Source organism: Triturus cristatus, chromosome 1_1 (genome assembly GCF_964204655.1).
Source record: "Triturus cristatus chromosome 1_1, aTriCri1.1, whole genome shotgun sequence".
NCBI lineage: Eukaryota > Metazoa > Chordata > Amphibia > Caudata > Salamandridae > Triturus > Triturus cristatus.
In genome coordinates, this window is record NC_140579.1 from 603642078 (window position 1) to 603664317 (window position 22240).

Genomic DNA, 22240 nt, shown 5'->3' on the forward strand with positions numbered 1-22240 from the left:
TATACTAAAAAAGAGGTTTAGGAATATCGACTTGAGAAGAGACAAGGCCTAGGGCCTTCAGAAGCGCTGGGGCCTCACTAATCCACCCAAGGCAGGTAAGTAAAGGACCCATGGGAGACGCATGCAGTGTGAGAACACAGCCGCGGATCCCAATAGACTTCAATGGAGCAAGTCACGGTTGGAATTTTAACGTTTTAGGATACTTCGGGAGAGTCTACAAGCAAGTCACTTACAGGGTAAGTAGTTCTAGAGCCAACACCCACAGGAGCACCGTTGTGCTGGAGTTACCTCACCCAGGGAAGCCGGGTGCATAGGTGTCTTTTGGTGTCGGGTTGCGGCGTCGTTTTCAATGGGAGCCAAAGAAGACTTGCTGCTTGTGAAGACAGGAGAAGTGTCCAGTGGAATCCAAGGCTGGATGCAGAAGAAAGAAGACCTGAAAGCAGAGGAGACTGTGTTCAAAGTCACTTGCCAGTGAACCGGGGCCAGGAAGCTGGATGCCCACCGATTTCAGGTGATCACGGGTGCTGGATTCGGCGTGTCCCACGAAGTCTGCAGCTTACTGAGGTGTCGGCAACCGGATTGGAGCCAACTAGCCTTGGCAACAGCAAGTCTCGTGGAAAGTGAAGAAAGTCAGCGGTGCAGACCAGCAAGGTCTGAGGGACTCACCCAGCGAGGGTAAGTCAGGGCAGGCCTGGAGTAACCAGAGGAGCCCTTTTGTTCTGTAGAAAAGTCTTCTGGGGACCCACAAGCCAACCAGCAAGGGATCACGAAGACACCTCGGGAGGATTCACTCACCAGGAGCCCATGGTCACTCGGGACGAGGTAGGCTTCTGATCTTCAGAGGAAATCCTGCTGGAGGATTGGACCACACGTGGTCCAATGCACAAGTTCGTAGAACGTCGTGAAGAGGTTGCACTTGACAATAGTGCACGGTACCCGGGTATTGCTATTCCTCGTCACTCGTGGGGTCCACTTGCCTCGGCTTCGCTGGGGACTCACGATGGCCTTGGAGAAGTCAGGAAATCCACTTCCGGGCTGCAGGGACTTCGGACTCCTGCGGGAGCGGGAAAGTTTGCGACCGTTCCTGCAAAGTTTTGGTGCCTGCCAAGCAGGGAGTCACTCCTTGACTCCAAGGGAGATTCTTCAGTCTTCCAAAGGTAGTGGAACGTCGAAGGTCCAGGATTCTTTTTTCAGAGCGTTGTCCAGGGGTATCTAGTTTGCAATGGCAAGGGTTCCCTAACTTATACTACAAGGAAGGGAGAGGCTAGCTCTATGATCACTCCTATGGGAGGGTCAGGGGAGTGGGTGGCTACACCCACTTCCCTTTGTCCAGTTTCGCGCCAGAGCAGGGGCTGGTAGCCCCTGAACCGGTTTGAGCTGGCATATGCACAGAGGAGCCTACTGCTTCCCCAGTGCAGGACTTCAAAGCACTAAATCCTGTCTGGAAGGTAGTTACACCTCCCTGTGACAGGATGCCTATTGTTGGGCCTCCTCCACTGCGAGTTTCGGTCAGCAGCAAGAGGGCAGCCCAGTGTCTGTGCTGGTGGCATCCATTATGTGATGCCAGGGCGCTTCAGGATTCTACCGTGTTTCCACAGTGGGTACACGTCTATCCCTCTAGAAGGGTGGGCTCATACTCCCACACCAGTTACTGGTGTGGGGGTATGATTCCAAAGCGTTTGACACCAAACACGACATGTTTTGATGCAGCAATCCCAGAGTTAGCATTTACCGCCACAGAGAATGGACTCTGAGAGCTGCAGAGGGGCCCTGCTCAGGCAGAGGCACCCCCTCACATGGAAACCAAGCCCCCTGCCCTCAGGATTGTTAGGGCCTGCCTTAGGGGTGACTGATAGGTTTATATGTGTGTGTGTGTGTAAGGTGAGATATAGGGAACCTATATCTCAGTGAGAAATGCTAACACTACCTCACCCAGGCTGCAGTAGCAGGCCTGTGGTGTCAGATTTAGTCTGCTTCCCAGGGGTGGCATAATACATGCTTTAGCCCCTGGTAGGCCTGTGAAGTACCTATGCCCTTGGTACCTAAGGTACCATTATACTAGGGGCTCATAAGGTACCACAGTATCCAATCACTAGTGCATCTAATATGCACTCCAAGTTGTTTAGAGAGAACAGAGAGGCTGGGGCCCTGATTAGCAGGGACCCAGCCAGACTATAGCCAAAAACCAGTGTAAACATCAGAAAAAAAGTGGGGGCAACATAAGTGCAGATCTTACTCTCCTACACCGATATTTAACAGCAAAGAGAATCGGAGTCCTTTCAGCAACCCACGGCATCCTCTTCATTTCCGAATGAGCAGGAAACCGAGTCAACTAAGAGTATAAATCTCTCAAAGAGATCCAACACAAAAATAAAAACTAAGAAGAAAAAGAGTAGAATTAACAGCAGATACACAAAGCGAAAAGCTTGTAAAATAGAGTTTACACAACACAACCTTCTTTCAAAAGACGCACCAAAAGATGCAAAGAGGACTGTAGATGAAAACACATATAATCCAGACATCCTACAAGATCTGGGACTAAGTCCTGCTTTGCCCAGAAAGGATACACTTACACAATTAAATCCTTTAGCACCATATTTTAATAGCTTAAAGCCCATTCAGGAATATCGCTCTCCTACACAACTCGCAATGGAAACTAATAATCGCGAGGCGGCTACAGAAATTAACCCTTGGCAGAACTTATTCTGCATCCTCCAGATATCTGATCAGTTTGCCACAGGAAATTACCCCTTAAATTAGCAAAGGATCCTAAAACTCTTACACAACTTCCACTCTCTCCAGTCGCTTACTTCCACAGGAATAAAGCTTGTATCATTCCCCGATAAGCCAGACGTAACTACATCACGACTGGAATTTTAGTCAAGCGTGATTCCTTCAATAGTGCTACAGGAAAGCAGAAAACTGCACAAAAACGGGTTAGACGTAGTAGGAGTAAGCCATAACAATTCAACAGCTTTACCCAGAATGCATATGAAAAATAATAGGGCAAATCAACAAATCCCATTATCAAAACTCTTCAATGGAGATCCAAATCATGTCTCAGATGACAAATTAACAATATGCATCGATGATGCAACCAGGCAGATATGGAACCATAGCTCACTAAAAATAGATAAAATACAAACAGATAACACTTGGTCTTGGCTTTCAGGCAATGTAAACGGCAATAGACAAGGAAGAGGATCAAAACATCCCTTTTAGCAAAAGTCTCAAAATCATTTCTTGGATCATCGCCGGACTGGAACCATCAAATTTATCCCGTCTACTGGAAAATTCCCCGGCATTTGTCTGCCTCCAAGAGACTTGATCTCTAGAAAAATTCTACCCAAAAAATTACTTTGTTTTCGACATTCCTGCCACGAGGGTAAGATGAGTCCATCAAAGGGCGGTCTGTTAATTTTATTGTTAGAGGAGTTATGGGGGGATTTTGAAATAATCAATTTCCCCAGTAATAATTTACAATGTATCAAGATAACATTTTTGAAAGAAAGAGCTCACACAGTCGAGTCATTATTCCTTTTTAACATTTATGTTCCACCGGGCTCCGAATTCAATCCATTCTGAGAAAAATATTCTAACAGATAGAAACTACCTTAGAGGCAAGTGGAAATTTGCAAGTACTACCAACAGTAGATTTTAATGCAAATATTTCTAACGTCTTAATGAATGCTTATCGGAACATAGACCTAGAAGAAACCTGATCCATACCAACTCCCGTTTTTCCAGACTCCCTTAAAGGTGACAAACACGGAAAGATGTTATTGGAGTTATAAAATGGAGTTAACAGAACGATCATGAATAGAAGAACAGAAGGAGACGTTCCAGCAGCTTTACCAAAGAAAGGTCCTACGGGCTCTTCTATATTAGACTATGTCATCAGCAGCCAAGATCTATTCCACAAATTCTGGCATTTCAAAACTCAATTTGCACAAAGCAGTGATCGTGCAACACTTCACTTAGACCTAGAATTAAACTTACACCTCATGGCCCCTATTGAATGGGAATGGAGATGCAGTAATAGAACATAAACGGGACCGAATTATATGGAATGCTGATAGTACGAGTAAAATGACTGTGGCAGTAGCATCTCAACTGTCAAATCAAATTAGCAATGGAAACAACTCAGTTATACATTTTGAATGTAATCTCACTTCAGTCGTCCATACCCTGCAGAGGAAGGCAGTCTCCTTTAAACCCTCTACATTAAGAGAGAAGGAAGCTCTAGTAAACAGCCTCTCGAGTATGCTGAATAACTTAATTTGACTGCAATTCATCGACTTCTCAGCTTCCAGAAGTAAATAAATTTCCATCCTACAGAAAAAAACGTTAGAGAATCAACAAGAAATACAGCAGAGATACAATGGAAAAAAAACCAAGGTCAACTTGCAGGAGGCAGTCCTGCAAAAAAACAGTAAGGCTTTCTGGGGTCTAATCGCAAAAGTTATCAGAAGCAAGAAACCACGTAATGCTTCACTGATGCCTCAGAAGAAATCTGAAAACTATCTCTCCAAACTGTACAGAAAAAAATGTGGTACATTTTTTGTAATAGAAAATCTCTCATCCTCAGGACATTCAACAAATCTAACCAGCAAATAACAGCCGCATCCAGAAAACAAATCGAACAATATATATGGAAGGCAAGAGTCTCTGCCGTAATGGGTCCGGATAAGATCCCCATAAAATTTCTACAGAGCAATTCGGAAGGATGGAGCAAATCTTTAGCCCCTCTCTTTACCTACTGCTACGAAACCAGCCACATTCCAAGCTCATGGTCAGGAAGCATCGTCGTTCCACTCCAGGCTCCCAGCTCTACCTAAGTAATTATCATGAAATTGCTTTCCTAGATGCAACAGGGAAGATCTTCACTTTGACTAGAAGCTAGGTGGGTGTCAGAAAGCACCGGCGCTGACTGCTGCGTGCGCCAAGAACACTGACAGGTAACTGTGGTGTGCGCGCTGGAAATTATGAAGAAACTACGATTCCCGGCAGCCTTAGCGGTGATGTAGCGATGCACGCGTCAGTGACGTCACCGCTACTTCTGGGATCGGCAGAATGGAGCCGGTGCCGCTAATCCTGGTTGTTCCCGGAGGGTCTTGATTGCCAACGGGTCGGTAAGGGTGCTTTGCACCAAGCTTCGTTCGTGTTTCTGTATTTGAGAGATAGCGGGATCGTTTCCCGCGTTTGGGGTGCGCAGGCAGCGTACATTGACTGCATTAACCACTTGTGAGTGTGGATCACAGAGCGCTGCTGTAAACATTTCAAGAAAGCAACTCTCTTTTCCCCAGATACACTCTTGTTGGCGAGCTACACTTACAGTAGGCTCATGCATAGTGTAGGGGGAGGAGGCTTGTGTGTGGAAACCTTTGTGAATCTCATTGTTACCGGATGGTGGGAGATCCTACTAACCACGGTTTTTGATGCCTCATTTATTTGTTGTTACATTACTGCATTGCTGAAAGTCAGCATATGACATTTGGGAGGATTATGGATTGCAATCCTCAAAACATGAGTGGTATGAAGTAATACTATAGTGCTATCCAACTGTTGCCATATTGTCATTATATTCTGGTGTTGCAGGGATTCTGCTTATACACAGAACTATGCGTAGAACCCCAGGACCTCAGTGAGTTGTGGTGTACCAGAAACTCACCTCAGAACCCAGAACCCAGTATCCGGCTAGCATAAGTGTCCCATTCGTTATCCGAGATTTAGCTCGGCGGTCCCAATGAAAAGACAACCCAGAACACGCGACTCAGTACATACTCAGGAATGGTGGGAATCGGAAATACCTGTTCGTATATTATTCTCACATCAGTCCACAACAAGAATCAACAGAGACACGGTGAAAATAAAGAGTTTATTTTTATAGACCACGTGTCCTAATATGCAGTACTTTGGCTAATACAAGCAGACAAATGATTAAAATCAAAACCATCAACATAGTTACAATTCCATAGAATATAAAAGGGGTGATCATGTTATAATGACAGTGGATACTACCACCTTCCCTTTACTAAGAGGCTAATATTATTATTAGACTAACAGAAGGTCTCTTAGGCTTGAATAGGGGACCCCATACCTCAAAGATCAGCTTAGTGAAATCACATCACAGGAGCATCAGGAGTCTTCTCGCAGGAAGGCTCGTCTTCGGTCTGAATAATAAACATGATGTCCGTGATATTAAAAGCACCAACTTTCAGGTATGTGCAGCTGCTCGTGTGTTATGACTAAATAGTGGGTCGATCAACCTAGAGTGGAAAACATGCATTGTCTAACAACTCAGACTGTTTGTCACATCGTGTGCAGACCAAGGTCGCTTCGCAGAGCTCGGGATGGTAACAACAGATTGCTCTCGTGTGAGGCAAAACTCGAGTCAGCAGTTCGTTTAAGCAATAACATGTGAACGCAGTGTCGTGTGCAAAAGCAGCAAGATGGCTTTCTAACTTCTGACGTGGTTATGCTAACTTAACAATGTATGTACGTATTAAGGGAGTCCTTACTACATGCCCCCTTGATCGAAGCACTACTTAGTATGCAAGAAAAGAGAGAACGCAGAGTTCAAGCGCGACAGAGCAGAACAAGGCATATCCAATTTAAAAAAGAACTGGTCAGTTCAGGCAAAGTTCGAACAGGAAAAAACCAAAAAATGGATAGAAAAAACAAAAAACCTCAAACGTGCCGTGGGAGGTGAAAAATGAAAAAACGCCTCACCGGGCAGAAGTGCAGACGTACAGGGACAGTTCAAGACACGTGAGGAAAACACAGTGGACGAAAGTTCACTCAATCCATGAAAGTATATGCAGCATATGTGGCCACTGCTTCCAGCAGAAAATCATTGGCACGGCCACTGAAGGTTTCAGCCATCCAGTTAAGTAAAGAAAAGGAACATACGTGTTCTTCTATTAGCGGAGCCTCTAGCACCATCAGAGGGCAACCAGCGTGTACTTCCAAATAACTCCTATCCAAGAAGTCATATGCCGCTCTCACGATGTCCCAATTACCCAGGATACCATGCGCCGCACCGCAGGCCATAATCCGAACAGGCAGACTCGTGAGACACTAAGGGCCTCATCAGTCGATCATAATCCGGGTCCGGAGACACCATGTTGGTTAAACACAAATCCATAGGCCATTCAAAGGGACAATCTAGGCAGTGGAAGACAGGTTGCACGCAGGTGAAGTAGGAATACCGGAAGGATAATCCATATGCCAGGCTCAAAGTCGCCAACGGCAGGACACCATAGTAATCAAGCATCCTGTCACGAAGAAGCTGCAGACGGGACAGGCTGTCGTGTGGCACAGAAAGAGCAGCCATTCCGCAAGATGAAAAGTAAAAGTAGCACACCTGCCACTAGAGCCAGAATTAACGGGACACCTCCAAAGACGCTGGAGAAAATAGAATGAAAAAATGCCGGAATCACACCAAAAATAGTTTGGAAAAAGGTCACGAGGCCCGAGCCCACAAGTTTAAAAAAATGAGCCAGGCCAGTCGTGGACGAGGCATTGAAAATTGTTTGGATCAAAGCTCCAAAATGCAGGGGGAGGTCAGTATTCAAAAGCGCCTGTACCTCGGTGCGCGTATTTGCTACGTGAAGGACAAATGTTTCCCGGGAGGAAGTCAATGGCACCTCCTTTTGGGACAATAGCGCTCTTATTCTGCTCATCTTGTCGAACTCTGCTTTCAAGGTTGGAATTGAAGGCCAGATAGAAGCATCCAGCCTCCCATGCGGGGGTGGAAACAGGACGTTATTGCAGCAGACAACCCTCTGTGTTACAGTTACTATATACGGGATCCCTACTAACATCCCGCAGCAAGCTTCATTGTTTAAAATTAAATAACTACCGTTTGCAAGCAGCGTGAAAGATGGCGTAATCACTGGTACCGGGATACCTTTGAGGACGCAGGCCAAATTCGGAGCGTGTACATTACAAGCACCGTGCAATTGACTGTGCCTACACACAACAGAATGATCAGGTGACGTACATTCTTCACCCTTCAGATAAACCTCCGTACCGTCCCTTGTACATCTATACGTAAAGGGGAGGGACCAGACTTCATGTATGAAAGCGGTACCCAGCTGTTCATATCTACCCAGAGCATAGTGTTTCATACAAGAGGTAAACTTAAAAAGCGCAAACGGTAGACTTATCAATCCGTGTAAGAGCCACACAGCGGAGTCGACTTCCGCAACAGAAAAAGGTAACGGCTCCAATTTCTCAATATGGAGCAAGGAATATGTAGCATCCTTCATGGACATGAACTGCTGTTTGTCAGTAAGGTTAAAGGGAAGAAATAATGATGTTGTATTCAGATAGTCCCAAGGGACCTTCCCTGCCTTCAACGTTTGTAATGTCCATGCAAACTGCATAACAGAACGCAACTGGTTTTGACCATGATACAACACAGACATATCATCCTGCACAATATCCACAATTGAAGAAACAATATTATCTAAAGTATAAATGCGAGAAGAAAGAGTGTTAATGCTGTTATCAATAACTGCTAATACTTTTTCCATATTAGCCTGATCAATAGCTCTCAATCTTGAAGCTGCCTCAATTTGCGACAGTTTCCATACTTCGTTGTAAATAGCATACGCCCATCTCCTGGATCTGCCACCCACAGGACCTTTAACAAAATCATTCAAATCTATTTTGTCATGTAACTTTGATAAATGAACTTTGACAGATGCCAAGGTGGAATGTCGCAGCCAGGACTGACATAATTTCCCTACAGAGTATGTAGTTACTGTATGTGACGACTCAAACCGGGGGTCCACGCGATCTTGAGTATACCCCGGTTTCAGTCCTAGAAAACGACGTTGACAGGTATCAGAACTGCTTTGCCAAATCAACCATCCCTCACTATTAAATTTCGAAATATTGAAAGATGAATTAGAAACTAATAACTGCAAAGCAGGAAGGGGCAGATCTGTGTGATTATACCAATTTGGGTAAGCACCCAGATCCGGCACAGAAGGCGAATTTAGTTTTTTAGAAGTGGCCAATCCGAAACAGGTGGTTTGGAAGATGGTTGCATTTAAAAACAACATATGATTTGGTACTAGACAGGCACGGTGTAAAGCTTCAGTTCCCTGAACCTGCCACGGTTTGGAACCCCAAACCGACTTAAGATCAATAGTAGCCTTCCATAGATCATAACCTTTGATTGACAACTCATCCATAAAGGACTTAGAATATAACAATTTGGTGTGTGTCAGTCTAACCTTGGAGGCAGACTCGGGCTCAACTTTAAAATAAAAGGATGCCGGGGCCGAAACACTGAAATCAGTAAAATAAGTAAACTTATCAACTAATGTATGTGAACTGCCAAACGAGGGGGTGGGACAATGTTCCCACTGGGTAAAATTTACAAAATTTCTAAACGAATTCGATTTATGCAGGAAGTGATTGCCATAATGTTGAAAACAATACTGTTCCGCATAATTAGCCGCATTTTCATACAAATCCTCAGCATCAAAGGCGGCATAATATTTCAAATCTGAAAACAGTGCTTCAATGGCGTGTACATCCCAATCATCAGAACGTATGTTCTGTTTAACTACATCACCCATAGAAACACATTAGGCACATTCGGCACATTAATGACCTCTGTAGGCCCATGAATTTGAAATTTAACTGCATCCCATGCGATTCCATCCATGACGGGCCAGGCAGTAATATTCACAAAAGTCTGGTCCTTTTTCATGATGTGGGATGAGGAGTGGGGGGCCAAAGTTCCATTGATAAGTCTAATTGTCGATCTCTCTTTGAGATAATGGCCATCCACCAAACGGAAGAAAACTACAACAAATCCAATGGACATAAACAAAAAAATACCAAAAAGCATCAACCAGATGTATGTCCAAGGAGCTATCAAAAAATGTTTCTTAAACCAGCTCACAAAAACAGCAATGTTTGATGGGGGAGTTGAGGGCAAAGAGTTAGTGTCAAAGGAAAAACGGGACTAGCCAAGTGCTGTAGATTGTAAAACAGGCGAAGGTCCACGTGTAGGATAAGCGTACTCAGTCTCATCGGGCAAACCACCAGGCGGTGGTATCAGCAAGGGATCAGTAACTGAATGCATCTCGATTGCAACATCAGACAAGGTGGTAGAAGCAGGAACCATCATTGAATTTCTTTGCATTGTCTGGCATGAAACTGCCGGAGTCATACTAAGAAGTATCGGCCACTCGCTGAAGTTTGACATTGTCAATAGAGATGTACCTGTTTTCTTTGCGACCAGGAAGTGGAGGTAAAATGACTGTTCTTGTACCCTGCACTCCAAGCACTGGAACTGGTGCACGATAAGAGGGGCCGAACTCCTTCTTGTTCTCCACCTTCTCACGGACCAGATCACCAACTCGGGGTAGCCAGCCGACTACCGGAATCTGAACCTCAGCTTCAGACGTGGAGGGCAAATGTTCTTTCGAAAGAGAGTCTCTGGCTTCTTGTAGAGTCTGCAAAACAGCACAGTGATCATCTACGTCAAAGGGTGCGGTCGACGCCGCAATGTCTAGACCATCAAGGTCTGGAACAAACATTCTGATTCCGAAGAGCATCATGTACGGGGTCCGCCCACCCAGAGACCTCCTAGGGAGATTATTTAGTGCACGTTGGACGTTATACAAATGGGCCAGCCAGTTCCGGCCTGTGCCTAAAACACGTGCTGTCAATGATTGCTTTAAGTCACGGTTCATTCGCTCCACCACACTATTACCCTCAGGTCGGTAGGGAGACGAAAATTTGACTAGGACCCCCAAATTTTTCATAGCCTCCTTGTAAGCCTTAGAGGCGAACGCAGGGCCCTGATCAGAATGGAAGGTACCACACGCAAAAGTTCCCACAAAGACACGCAAATCCCTGATGACAGTCCGCGAGTCAGCACTCCTTTGTGGCCATACCCATAGAAAACGTGTGCACGAATCCACTGCAACCAAGATGTACTTGTACGCAGTATCAGAAGAAAAAGGACCGCAGTGATCTAAATAAACACAACCAAATGGCTTATTAGAGATGTACAGCTGTGTCTGTGGTGGGCGCGCAACAGTAGAAGGTTTAATCTGTTGGCAAATGTCACAATCAAGAACATAAGCGCGCGCTTGTTTATATAAACCAAACCACCAGTAACGTTGTTGTAGCAGAGATATTGTAGCTGACACACCGGCGTGGGCTGACGCCAACCCCTCGTGCGCAGCCAAGATCAGTGCTGGTCTGCAGTCCGCGTTGGGAATTATTCTATCACCAACGTCGTTAATCCTCACTAATGGGACGTTATCAGGACTTAAATGATAAATATACCGAGAGGGAAAACCCTTCGGGTAATCTCCTCCCTTCTCTGTAGCAGCAATAGCTGCCAAGATGTCATCATCAATCTTACTTTTGGATCTTGTAACTGCTGCCACTAAGTATGTAGCCACTGCTGTTTTCGCTGCCTCGTCAGCTAAGCTGTTGCCGACAGCATGGACACCAAGCCGCTGGTGACCAAGAGTGTGAATAACACTTACGAGAGGGAGACGTTCTTTAAAGTCTGCCACTCGAACCCAAAGCGTTTTATGCTTAATTGTGCTACCTTTAGTGTCGCGGTAATCATTCTGAGACCAGAAGTGTAAATTGTCATTGTAGGACTGGACACAGTAGAAGGAGTCACTCACTATAAGAGTAGTGACTCGGGGATCAGCAAACTCCAGTGCAAGCACCAGAGCCCGGAGCTCCGCCAATTGCGCGGTACAATCACCCAATGACTGCGTATGCACTGCATCAGATTGGAATTCACCATTTACGAATGTACCTACGACAATTGCGCAAGCCGCAGAATAAGCGTGCTTCGATCCAATTGCGGGTTGCGCAGACCCGTCAGTGTATATGACACAATTGTATTCTTCGAGCGGGCGCAAAGACAGAGGTGCCGGATGAACGAATTCATACTGCAAGTACTCTTGAGTCTGTAATGAGGCATCAAAGATGTAAGTGACGTCTGGCGACGTCAGTGTTGTAGCCCATTGTATCCACCGTGGATGCAAAGCTTTAGAATTGGGTACACTTGCTTTAGTCACTGCCTCTAAAGCAGGATATGGAGTTACAACCAGAATCTGTTTCCCATGCGACAGTGCGCGTTCCTTGAGGATCGCCATCTGCACAGCAGTCAGAACTTTTTCGACCGTGGAAAAACGTAATTCAGCAGAGGTGTACAAGTGGGATTTGTACGCAATGGGGACTGTGTCGCCCTCATTGAACGTCAAATACGTGAACCCCACGGCGCCTGGTACTATTCTTATTACCAGGTTAGTGCGGTTATCACGTGTCAGCAAGTATTGTGAAGCAAGAAGGTCAGCCTGTAAAGACTGTAAAATTGCAGAGTGTTCTAGCTGCCAGCTAGATTTCGAAAACGAAGGCTGTACCAAGGCGTAAAGCGGCTTGATACGCTGGGCATAATCAGGAATGTACGTACGGCCGAAATTCAGAAAACCCAGCAGAGATTGTAATTTCTTCAGTGTCGTAGGAGCACTTAAGCGTGCACACTTTTCCAGAAAGTGGGGGGCTAACCCCTTACCTTCATTGTTGAGCTCGTAGCCCAAAAACAACACCGTATATTCTGCGATGTGAGACTTCGCAAAATTGAATTTGTAGCCATAGTCAGCAAAACTCACGATAATATTGTCAACCCGAGACAGATGCGGCATCAGCTCATCATCCGTAAGATAGATATCGTCAACATAGGAGTATGCTTCGGGGTCTATTCTTTCTAAAAGAGAAACCACGCGAGCAGAAAAGACGCCAGGGCTATTTTTGTAACCCATGGCTAATCTTGTAAACTGTTTTTGTTTTCCGCCTGAAGTAAACGCTGTCCACTGGCTACTCAGTGTGGACAGGTTGTGGCTAAAAAAGCCATTGGAAATGTCAAGTGTCGTTTGAAATCTTTTACGCACGAGACTGTCGACCAAAGCCGAGCTATGTGTATTTTGTACCGCGCAGGTCCGGCAATGGGAGTTTAGGTGCCGGTAATCCAAAACTAAACTGTACGAGCCGTCAGGCTTCGTTACAGTGAATAAAGGGTTATTCATAGGGGACACACATGTTTCAATAACACCCTGATATTCCAATTGTTCAAGGATTGCCGCGACGTGGGGTCTCGCTTCACGACGCATAGGATATTGAGGTTGAGGCTGGGGCATAGACCGCAATGGAATCTCATGGCAGGGGGACAATCTGTCCCATCCCACCTGAGTACGATACACCGCCGGCGCAAGCGCCCACTCCTCAGCATACACTTCAGCTTGGTCCTTAGGCACTGTGTGCGCAAAGGACGGGAGGATTACTTCCTCCCCTCTAGGAGCCTCTAAAATGAAAGCTGGGGGCCAATCTGCCTCCGCTAGGAGGATATCATAGGTGGTGGTCAGATTATCCCAAAAAATCCCTTTTATTGTACGTTGTATGTCACCCTCTATTAATAAGACTATTTCATAAAGTCTGTCAGGGGGAGCCACTCTGGTGTCAGCTGTTTCCACAGTAACCGATATATCAGTTGCTGTCACCGCCAGAAATGGACGCAGAGCTTGATGGACTATGGTAATTTCCGCTGCGCTGTCCAGGAGCGTCAGCGCCCATGTCCGGTTCCGAAGCTGTGTCCGCACTATCTGAGGCATACCTTGCCGTCAGAGCCGCCACTTTCTTCTTCTGAAACGGGGGTCTTTGTCGTGCAAATTCGTCCTGCTTGCCTTTACCCTCAGTCTGTCGGGGCTGGTCACGCTGTTGTGGAGCACCCCGACCTTTGCCACCGCCTCCGCCACCGGACTGTGTAGCCGATGTTTCCTGTGAAGAACGAGGAGAGCGCTGTTCAGAAACCTGAAATCTATCAGGAGACTTTATAGCAGCACGATCGCGCAGATCATAAGTGCGTTCACTACTAGACTGTACGGGAGAGGCAGGCCGAGAGCCCTGTTTCTGTTGCTGCTGCTTTCCCTGTTGTTTTACCTGCCATTTTTGTTTAGGAAAAAAGGGCCGTTCGTCCTTACCAGACGTTTCTGCCTTACCCTGCTGTTTTAGATCGGGATTCTTTATCACAGGCTTAACTCCTAAAGAGCTACGACCCAAATCCCGATATGCCTCTGCGATTATTTTCGCAAATTCCGTGGGGTTTGTCCTCCTCAGCAACTCGTTTCAGTTCATTACGAACCTGGAAATGCAAAGCATCACCCTTCAGGTTACCAATTATCATGGTAGCCACCAGGTCAAATTGCCCGAGGAGCCGCATCCCTAACTCTATCGCAGACTCCGCACCATGGTTCTCTTGAACTCTTTTGATAACGGAGGGCAGCTGCAACATAGACGGAGTGCCAAAGCACTGCGCGTACGTCGCTGCAAAGACCTTGCCCCAATTTACACAATCATCTATGTGGGGGACCAAGTCTTTAGGCAAACTAATGGTGAGGATCCTGTGTTTCTCCACAGGAGTAGTATTTGGGTAAACCGCTTCTATTTGGTCAAATTTTTCAGCAAGCCAAAAGGGGAAATCATCCCTAGTTTGGGGGCGCTTGCCCATAACAGAATTAACCATAACAGGACTAATGACCACCGCGTGATGATCAGTAGGCTGTCCCGCAACAGCAGGTGCCCCCGCCTGCATATTGCGCGACACATACTGCACTAACGCCCTATATACCGTAATGAGGGCAGTGTGTAGTACACGCAACTCAGCCACCGTCACCGTGAGGTAACGGGGATGAGGCGTAAATCCGGCTAGTACCGGCCAAGTGGCCCCTGCAATTGATAAAGGGCCCATTCTCGGCGGTATAACCACATGGGGAAGGGCGCCATTAAACCAAATATGGTGCTGCCAAGCAGATATTGGTATTTCCTGTGTCCTATACGGCGTATAGTTCGCCGGCACTGCAGCGGCAGTGTAAGAATGAAAGGTGTCATCATCCCCCACCGCTGGAATCGTCACCCAAGAGTAGAACAACTCATAGGGATGAGCCGCATCGGCTCCCACTACAAAGATGACGTTCATACCAGTGTCCGGTACCCCATACTGCGTCAAATGACGTTTCACAGCCGCACGGCTGTGCGCCGCAATCTCCGACATTAGGACAACACACACTTGAAACTATCAGTAGCACAAGGGTTCAATAACCTTTTTAATTATCAAGCTTGAAAGAACCTATATCAATAGACCTAGGTAGGTTTTAAATCCGTCAGACTTGTTATCCGGAAACAAGAATGAGGGTGTTGTGGACAAACGCGAGCACTACTAAGGCGTTTCAACTCATATACCAAACGTTAGGTGCGCCATGTTGCAGGGATTCTGCTTATACACAGAACTATGCGTAGAACCCCAGGACCTCAGTGAGTTGTGGTGTACCAGAAACTCACCTCAGAACCCAGAACCCAGTATCCGGCTAGCATAAGTGTCCCATTCGTTATCCGAGATTTAGCTCGGCGGTCCCAATGAAAAGACAACCCAGAACACGCGACTCAGTACATACTCAGGAATGGTGGGAATCGGAAATACCTGTTCGTATATTATTCTCACATCAGTCCACAACAAGAATCAACAGAGACACGGTGAAAATAAAGAGTTTATTTTTATAGACCACGTGTCCTAATATGCAGTACTTTGGCTAATACAAGCAGACAAATGATTAAAATCAAAACCATCAACATAGTTACAATTCCATAGAATATAAAAGGGGTGATCATGTTATAATGACAGTGGATACTACCACCTTCCCTTTACTAAGAAGCTAATATTATTATTAGACTAACAGAAGGTCTCTTAGGCTTGAATAGGGGACCCCATACCTCAAAGATCAGCTTAGTGAAATCACATCACAGGAGCATCAGGAGTCTTCTCGCAGGAAGGCTCGTCTTCGGTCTGAATAATAAACATGATGTCCGTGATATTAAAAGCACCAACTTTCAGGTATGTGCAGCTGCTCGTGTGTTATGACTAAATAGTGGGTCGATCAACCTAGAGTGGAAAACATGCATTGTCTAACAACTCAGACTGTTTGTCACATCGTGTGCAGACCAAGGTCGCTTCGCAGAGCTCGGGATGGTAACAACAGATTGCTCTCGTGTGAGGCAAAACTCGAGTCAGCAGTTCGTTTAAGCAATAACATGTGAACGCAGTGTCGTGTGCAAAAGCAGCAAGATGGCTTTCTAACTTCTGACGTGGTTATGCTAACTTAACAATGTATGTATGTATTAAGGGAGTCCTTACTACACTGGATTACCATCCTTCTGGTTGCTTTCACTGTTCTATATTTATTTTCTTCACAGCAGGGGTTAGGACTAGAGAGAGCTCCGTGGCCTATTCTCTTGGCCCCTGTTAAAACATCCACATGCATAATAGGGTATGTGTAATTCCTGTAGGCAGACTTGTCTCATTACCTGGAAGGTCTTTTATTATCTTTATTGTTTTCTATATCCAAGTAGAGGTATATCTATATGCAGTGGATGATCTTCAACTACAGATAGCTCTTGGAGCATAAGGCAGCACAACGTTTATTTCGTTACAGGTATAAAAGGGTTAGAAATTAATTGATGATACGAAACAGTATGTCAGAATCATAAGTGTTTTCCTAAGACATGTTTGATTGTTTTTCCCCCCTTGTGTTTCAAGTCTCCCTCCCCGCTGTTCCCTTCCTTTCCTTCCCCCAATGATCACCTTTTATGTCTGTTTATTTGCTATCAGACAGGGGATATCAGGAGGTGGACCACAATATCTTCAATACGATCCCGAGGATTCAGTTCTGACAGTGGGAGACCAGTCAAGGTAGTGAGGACGTGTATCTACCTGGGGAGAGTCTTTTCACAGCTATTAGAAAACTACTCCTTTTCAGCATATGGAACGTAAGGCCACAGCCCATATAAGCGCTCTAAAGAGATTTTACTCGTCTTCCGGAAAGAGACATTTTCATTCCCTTCTTGAAATTCATTGCATTAAGATTCCCTCTATTTTATCTTAGGCATTAGAGTATATTTCTGTGAAAAAGTGGTCTGCTTTAAATCTGAATGAAGGGTAACTTTCACTCAAGATAACCACAGTGAGCCAAGCTAAACCGGTTCAAGCATTAGGTCTAGAGCTAATGGTAGTCAGCCTATACAAGAGCTTTGGCAAATATAATCAGATGGGCATACAACTTACTTCAAGCAATAGATGGCTCCCTGAGAGCTCTCTTAAACCACAAAACATTTGAGGTTGGAGCAAGATATTACATTTTTTTACGAAAATCTTGAGATTGCTCTAAAGCATTTTCAATGCTCCACTAATCTCTTGCAGTCCTGGTCACCTGTAGTTTTGAAGGTTCTCTGAAAAAAATTACACTGAGACTGAGTTTCGACATCACACACTGTTCTCCATTATCAAATTATAGGTCCTTTATAGTTAACTTAAAGTATAAAAATAATCAAAAATATTTGAGATTTACACTAGACTACAGAGTTAGATGATGCATATTCCTGCTTCGCTTTGGGATCCTACCATTAGAAGCCTACACCAAACATTGGGCGACACAAGTGATAAGTCAGGATCTTGTGATCTATGTAGAGGAGACATTCAAGACATTGTGCATGTTTTATATGTCTGCCCCAACTGAGTCTTAGTTAAAGCTCAGCGTCGTTTTATAAAACATATGTTTTAAATATAATCTACTCAGAACTAACGATCTTATTGATCTAATTAGATCACCTCCAAATGAATTTGTATGTTATAATCTGTATACATTAAAAAAAACTTTTTATCATTGTTTTAGAGAAGTCAAGTTTATGAATTGATATATCTTTAAATATTGCACTAAGTTTGTACACTTTTAAATTGTTGATCTCTGAAAGGGGATAAATCAATAAAAAATGATTGTGTCTTTCTTTCTTTTTTACACTTTTTTGTCTGCAGACAGAAGAGCATAAGGTGTCCTGGCTCTGGGTTTGTCAAGAGCCACCATAAATGGTGAGCTTGCATGCAAAATGAGCTGGGGTGCTAGTTGTGATTGTTTTGTAAATGATACTGCGGTTTTGAAGATGCTGTGGGCCGGCAAGGGTAGCCAACGGATTTCTATGAGAATATGGATGCTGTGCACATTTTTTGTGGCCATGGATGATGTGCTGTGGTATGTAGGATGCCCTTAAGGGGTGGTGATAGTGTGGAGCCTGGCAGGCCATGGAGCAGGGTATTACTTCTATCCAGATGCAAAAGTATGAGGACTTGAACTACAGTTCTGAGGTTGCTCTCTGGAAGAAACTGTCTGATTTTCAGTAGGGAGAGCAGGTACAAGGCCATTTTTGTTTTAGTCAATGTGTTACTTGTGGGTGAGGTTGGGGTCTAGATTGACTACCAAGTTGTTTGGCATTCAGTGAAAGTTTGGGTTCTGTATCATCGCATCCTGGTGAATCTTATGCTCTTATCTGTGAATAGATCACAAAGTGGCTCTATGTAAATTGTGAAGTGGGCAGGAGACTGAATGGAACCCTGGGGTACTCCAGGTCATAGAGATCTTTTGGACCTGATGTAGCCCATGTGAACAAACTGGTGTCAGTTGGAAAGGTAGGAGGAGAACCAGTGAAATACACTGCTGGTGAATCCTGTTAGCGTCTTCAGGGAGCATATGAGGGTGGGATGGTCAACGAGCATATGAGGGTGGGATGGTCAACGGTGTCGAAGGCTGCTGAGAGGTTCAGCAATACCTGAAGCAGACCAGTGTTAGCTCACTTTCAAAGCTGCAGGGGTTGTTAGCCGCTGAAGGACCTATCTGAGAAAACTTCCGCAAGGCGCAGTTTATGTACCTATGCTTGAGCGACTCCTGAAGGAAGCCCAGGAGGACATTAGCAAAGGAGTGGTTTCAAGATACAGTGTTGGCTGGGAGAATGCCCTACTGTATAGAGATCCAGTAAATCATGAACCAGGTGCTAGCAAGAGGCCAATGGTTCCACTGGCGCATAGGAACGTCCTTTTGTCACTGTCCTAATAAGTACCCTTAGGACACTTTGGCACTATAAAGACCCAACATAGGATAGATCCTGTGTTTTGCTGGCCAGGGATGTCCTACTTGCCTGTTGAGTGATAAGTCTGGAGGGAAGACCAAGCACAGTTCATGCCTCTGTCAGTTGATGGTGTTCATTTGAGGGGGTGGGACTAGATATTGTTGGTCCATTCAACCTACCCTCAGCATCAGGCAACAAGTATGCCGGTTGTGGTGGATCACGCCACCAGGTAATCAGAGGAGTTTCTTCTGAGGAGTATGACTGCTAATATTGTAGCTAGGCATCTCCACAAATCTTTTCTAGTGTTGGATTTCCTAAGGCTGTGATTTCCAACAGGGTAACCAACTTCTTCTCCTCCTATATGAGATCAAGTTGATGTCACATTTCTCTTCTCCACAGCGTACCAATCTCAACCCAATGAGTTATTGGAGACATTAGAACATAATCAGAACTTCACCAGAGGAAGTGGGATCTACTCCTGCCATGTGTCTTGTTCACTTACTGGATGTTTGCACAGAAAGGATGGGGATTCATCGCATTTGAGCTTCTGATTGCACACTGTTAGGAAGGAAAAGTCCCCTGCCTGGTAATATATGTGTACCTGTGCCCTGAGGGGTCCGGCTGCAAAGATATCTTAATCCTTGGTACTGATTGCTTTACTATAGGCGAACAATAATCATGTGCATGTGCAATGACTTGGGCCTGTCTGACGGACTGCGGTCCCATTAGACCGGGAGGGGTGCACACTACCCTGGGAGTGGTAAAGGACTAATGCCCTTGACCAGAATTAAGTAGCATGAGTGCAGTGGTAACAGCATAACGTTTTGTGACATGTAATCAGGAGACTGAACAGGCCGTTTTTACCGGTTTACTGGAGTAGGGCCTACCGTCTATGTATGTATGTAAAGTTCGGCTGCTGTGTACCTAACTTGCCTCTGGCCACATTGTGTTAGTATGTAGCTTAGGGCAGCATACGTGCGAGTTCTTGTCAGTGTTGTAACTGTTCCTGTGTATGGAACTGTTGTGTAGTTCCTATAAACCTATTGTCAAGAATTCCTGTCATGCGAGGGGAGGAAAACGGTAACCAGCGAAAACTGACTACATCTCCCAGGATGCTTAGCGGTTGAGAGGTTATGTAAACAGGAGAGCTGTTACATAACTCAAGGAAAACACGCCCTTATGTAAACAGGAGAGCTGTTACATAACTCAAGGAAAACACGCCCTTATGTAAACAGGAGAGCTGTTACATAACTCAAGGAAAACACGCCCTTATGTAAACAGGAGAGCTGTTACATAACTCAAGGAAAAACACGCCCTTATGTAAACAGGAGAGCTGTTACATAACTCAAGGAAAACACGCCCTATAAAGGGAGGAACCGGGAGGTACAACGCTGTCGGATATTGTGTTTACACCGACGTACCTGCTTAGTGAAGAGCAGTGTTCCGGAGTGGTGCTCCAGTAAGGCAAGAACGGAGGTAGGTCGAGTCGTTACTCCCTGGGCCGTGTCTTGCCCCATCGTCACCTGTGAAGGACCCGGAAGCTCTACCGGATAACCATTGAGCTTCGCTTTTTGACTCGGCTGAGTCAAAGCGCAGTGGCGCTTTTGCTGGTTGGAGTCGTAACTCCCAGCCCGACCAGAGATACAGGGACTGCCAGCTGTAACGCACACCAGGAGGTGTTTGCCGCGTCACAGACTCGGAAGTCCACGGGATCGATCGAGCGGCTGCTCTCGGTTCAGTCTTCTTTGCTTGTGATTGGGGTATCGGTGACGCATCACCAGGAGGTGACTCCGCGTCCCGGTGCAGTCTGAGGAAGAGGTTGAGCGGCTGCTCCCTTCAGGTAGATACCCCGGCTGGGTGTTTCCCTGACTCCTCGATTCTCCCCAACACTCTTCGTGCCCCTCACAGCCTACCGATTGGCATTGTCGGCCATTTCATTTCTGCCCTCTGTTGGCATACGCCGGGATCGGCGTATATGCAGAGGACGGTTAGAACCATCCGTGCTGTGGGCTGGTAACGTACTTAGCCTGGAGGATTCCAGTGACTATAACCTTTGTTTATTCCTTGTATTATTTTTGCCTTCATTAAAATAACTAAACCTTCACAAGTGGTTGCGTTCTCATTATCGTGTCTGTTAAACGATCCTGAGACGTTCAGGGCGTTACAAAATATCCGACCTTAATAACACTAACTGTCTCCCGGTCGATAACAGACATGGCAACACTTGATGATGTGCTGGCTGCTTCAGCGACCGTGCAAATTGAATTGGCTGCCTCCAGGCAAGAAACAGCCGATGTAAAAGCCAGACTGGATGCTATTCAATTGGACCCGCTCACGCCCAGCACCTCCCTCACGAACCAGACCCCTGCGGTAGTAGTGGAAATGCCGGTAGCCGTCCCCTTGGCAACACCAGAGAGGTACAGTGGGGATCCTAACACAGTGCAGGTATTCCTCACACAAGTGGCGCTACATTTATCGTGCAAACCAAGGGCGTTCCCCACGAGTCAGGCTCGTGTGGCTTTCCTTATATCCTATTTGGCTGGAAACGCGGCACAATGGGCCGTACCTCTGGTGAGCAGGGTCGACCCCATCTTATGTGATTGGGGTGCTTTTCGCGAGGAATTCCTGAAGGTCTTCGACAGAAGGGCTGACTCGTACACGGCGGACCGTGAAATGCTTGAGTTGAGACAGAGATCCAACGACCTGGTGCAGTATCTCAACGCGTTCCGAAGGCTGGTTGCGGAAACCAAGTGGCCTGTTGCTAAACAGACGGCGCTCTTCCATCACGGGCTGTGCGATGAGCTCAAGGACGCCGTGGCTCATATTGATCCACAACCCAAGACATGTGAGGGCCTTATCAACCTGGTATTACGGCTGGAACATAGGCTAAGTGAAAGAAAGGGGGATCATGGGAGAAAAGGAAAATCCCTTCCATCCTATGTGACAGTGGGAAGTCCTGAAACTGCCACCGCATCCAAGGGAGAACCCATGGACATCGGCGCAATACGAGCGAGCCTCACAGCCACGGAGAAAGAGTCACGCCGTAAACAAGGATTGTGCCTATATTGTGGTAAAAAAGGCCACTACGTACGTGAATGCCCTGCCAAACCGAAGACGTCACGTTATCGGGCCAACCGGTCGGTAACAGCCGTGGTGGACGTACCGGCGGAAAACTAGAGGACTCCCAGACCAAAGAAGGGGCATCTCGGAGTCACTCATCCATCCCTTCACTTTCCAA

General features: G+C 45.9%; 1 protein-coding gene across 1 annotated transcript in view; it reads left to right on the top strand.

The window, feature by feature from the left end:
- LOC146870698 (uncharacterized) overlaps window positions 1–17889 on the top strand; it is an 82041-nt gene extending 64152 nt beyond the window's left edge. Inside the window, exon 5 of the mRNA XM_085646155.1 lies at window positions 16718–17889. Within this exon, the coding sequence (XP_085502281.1) occupies window positions 16718–16779 (62 nt within the window). The 3' untranslated portion in view covers window positions 16780–17889. The remainder of the gene's footprint in view (window positions 1–16717) is intronic.
- The last annotated feature ends 4351 nt before the right edge of the window (window positions 17890–22240 follow it).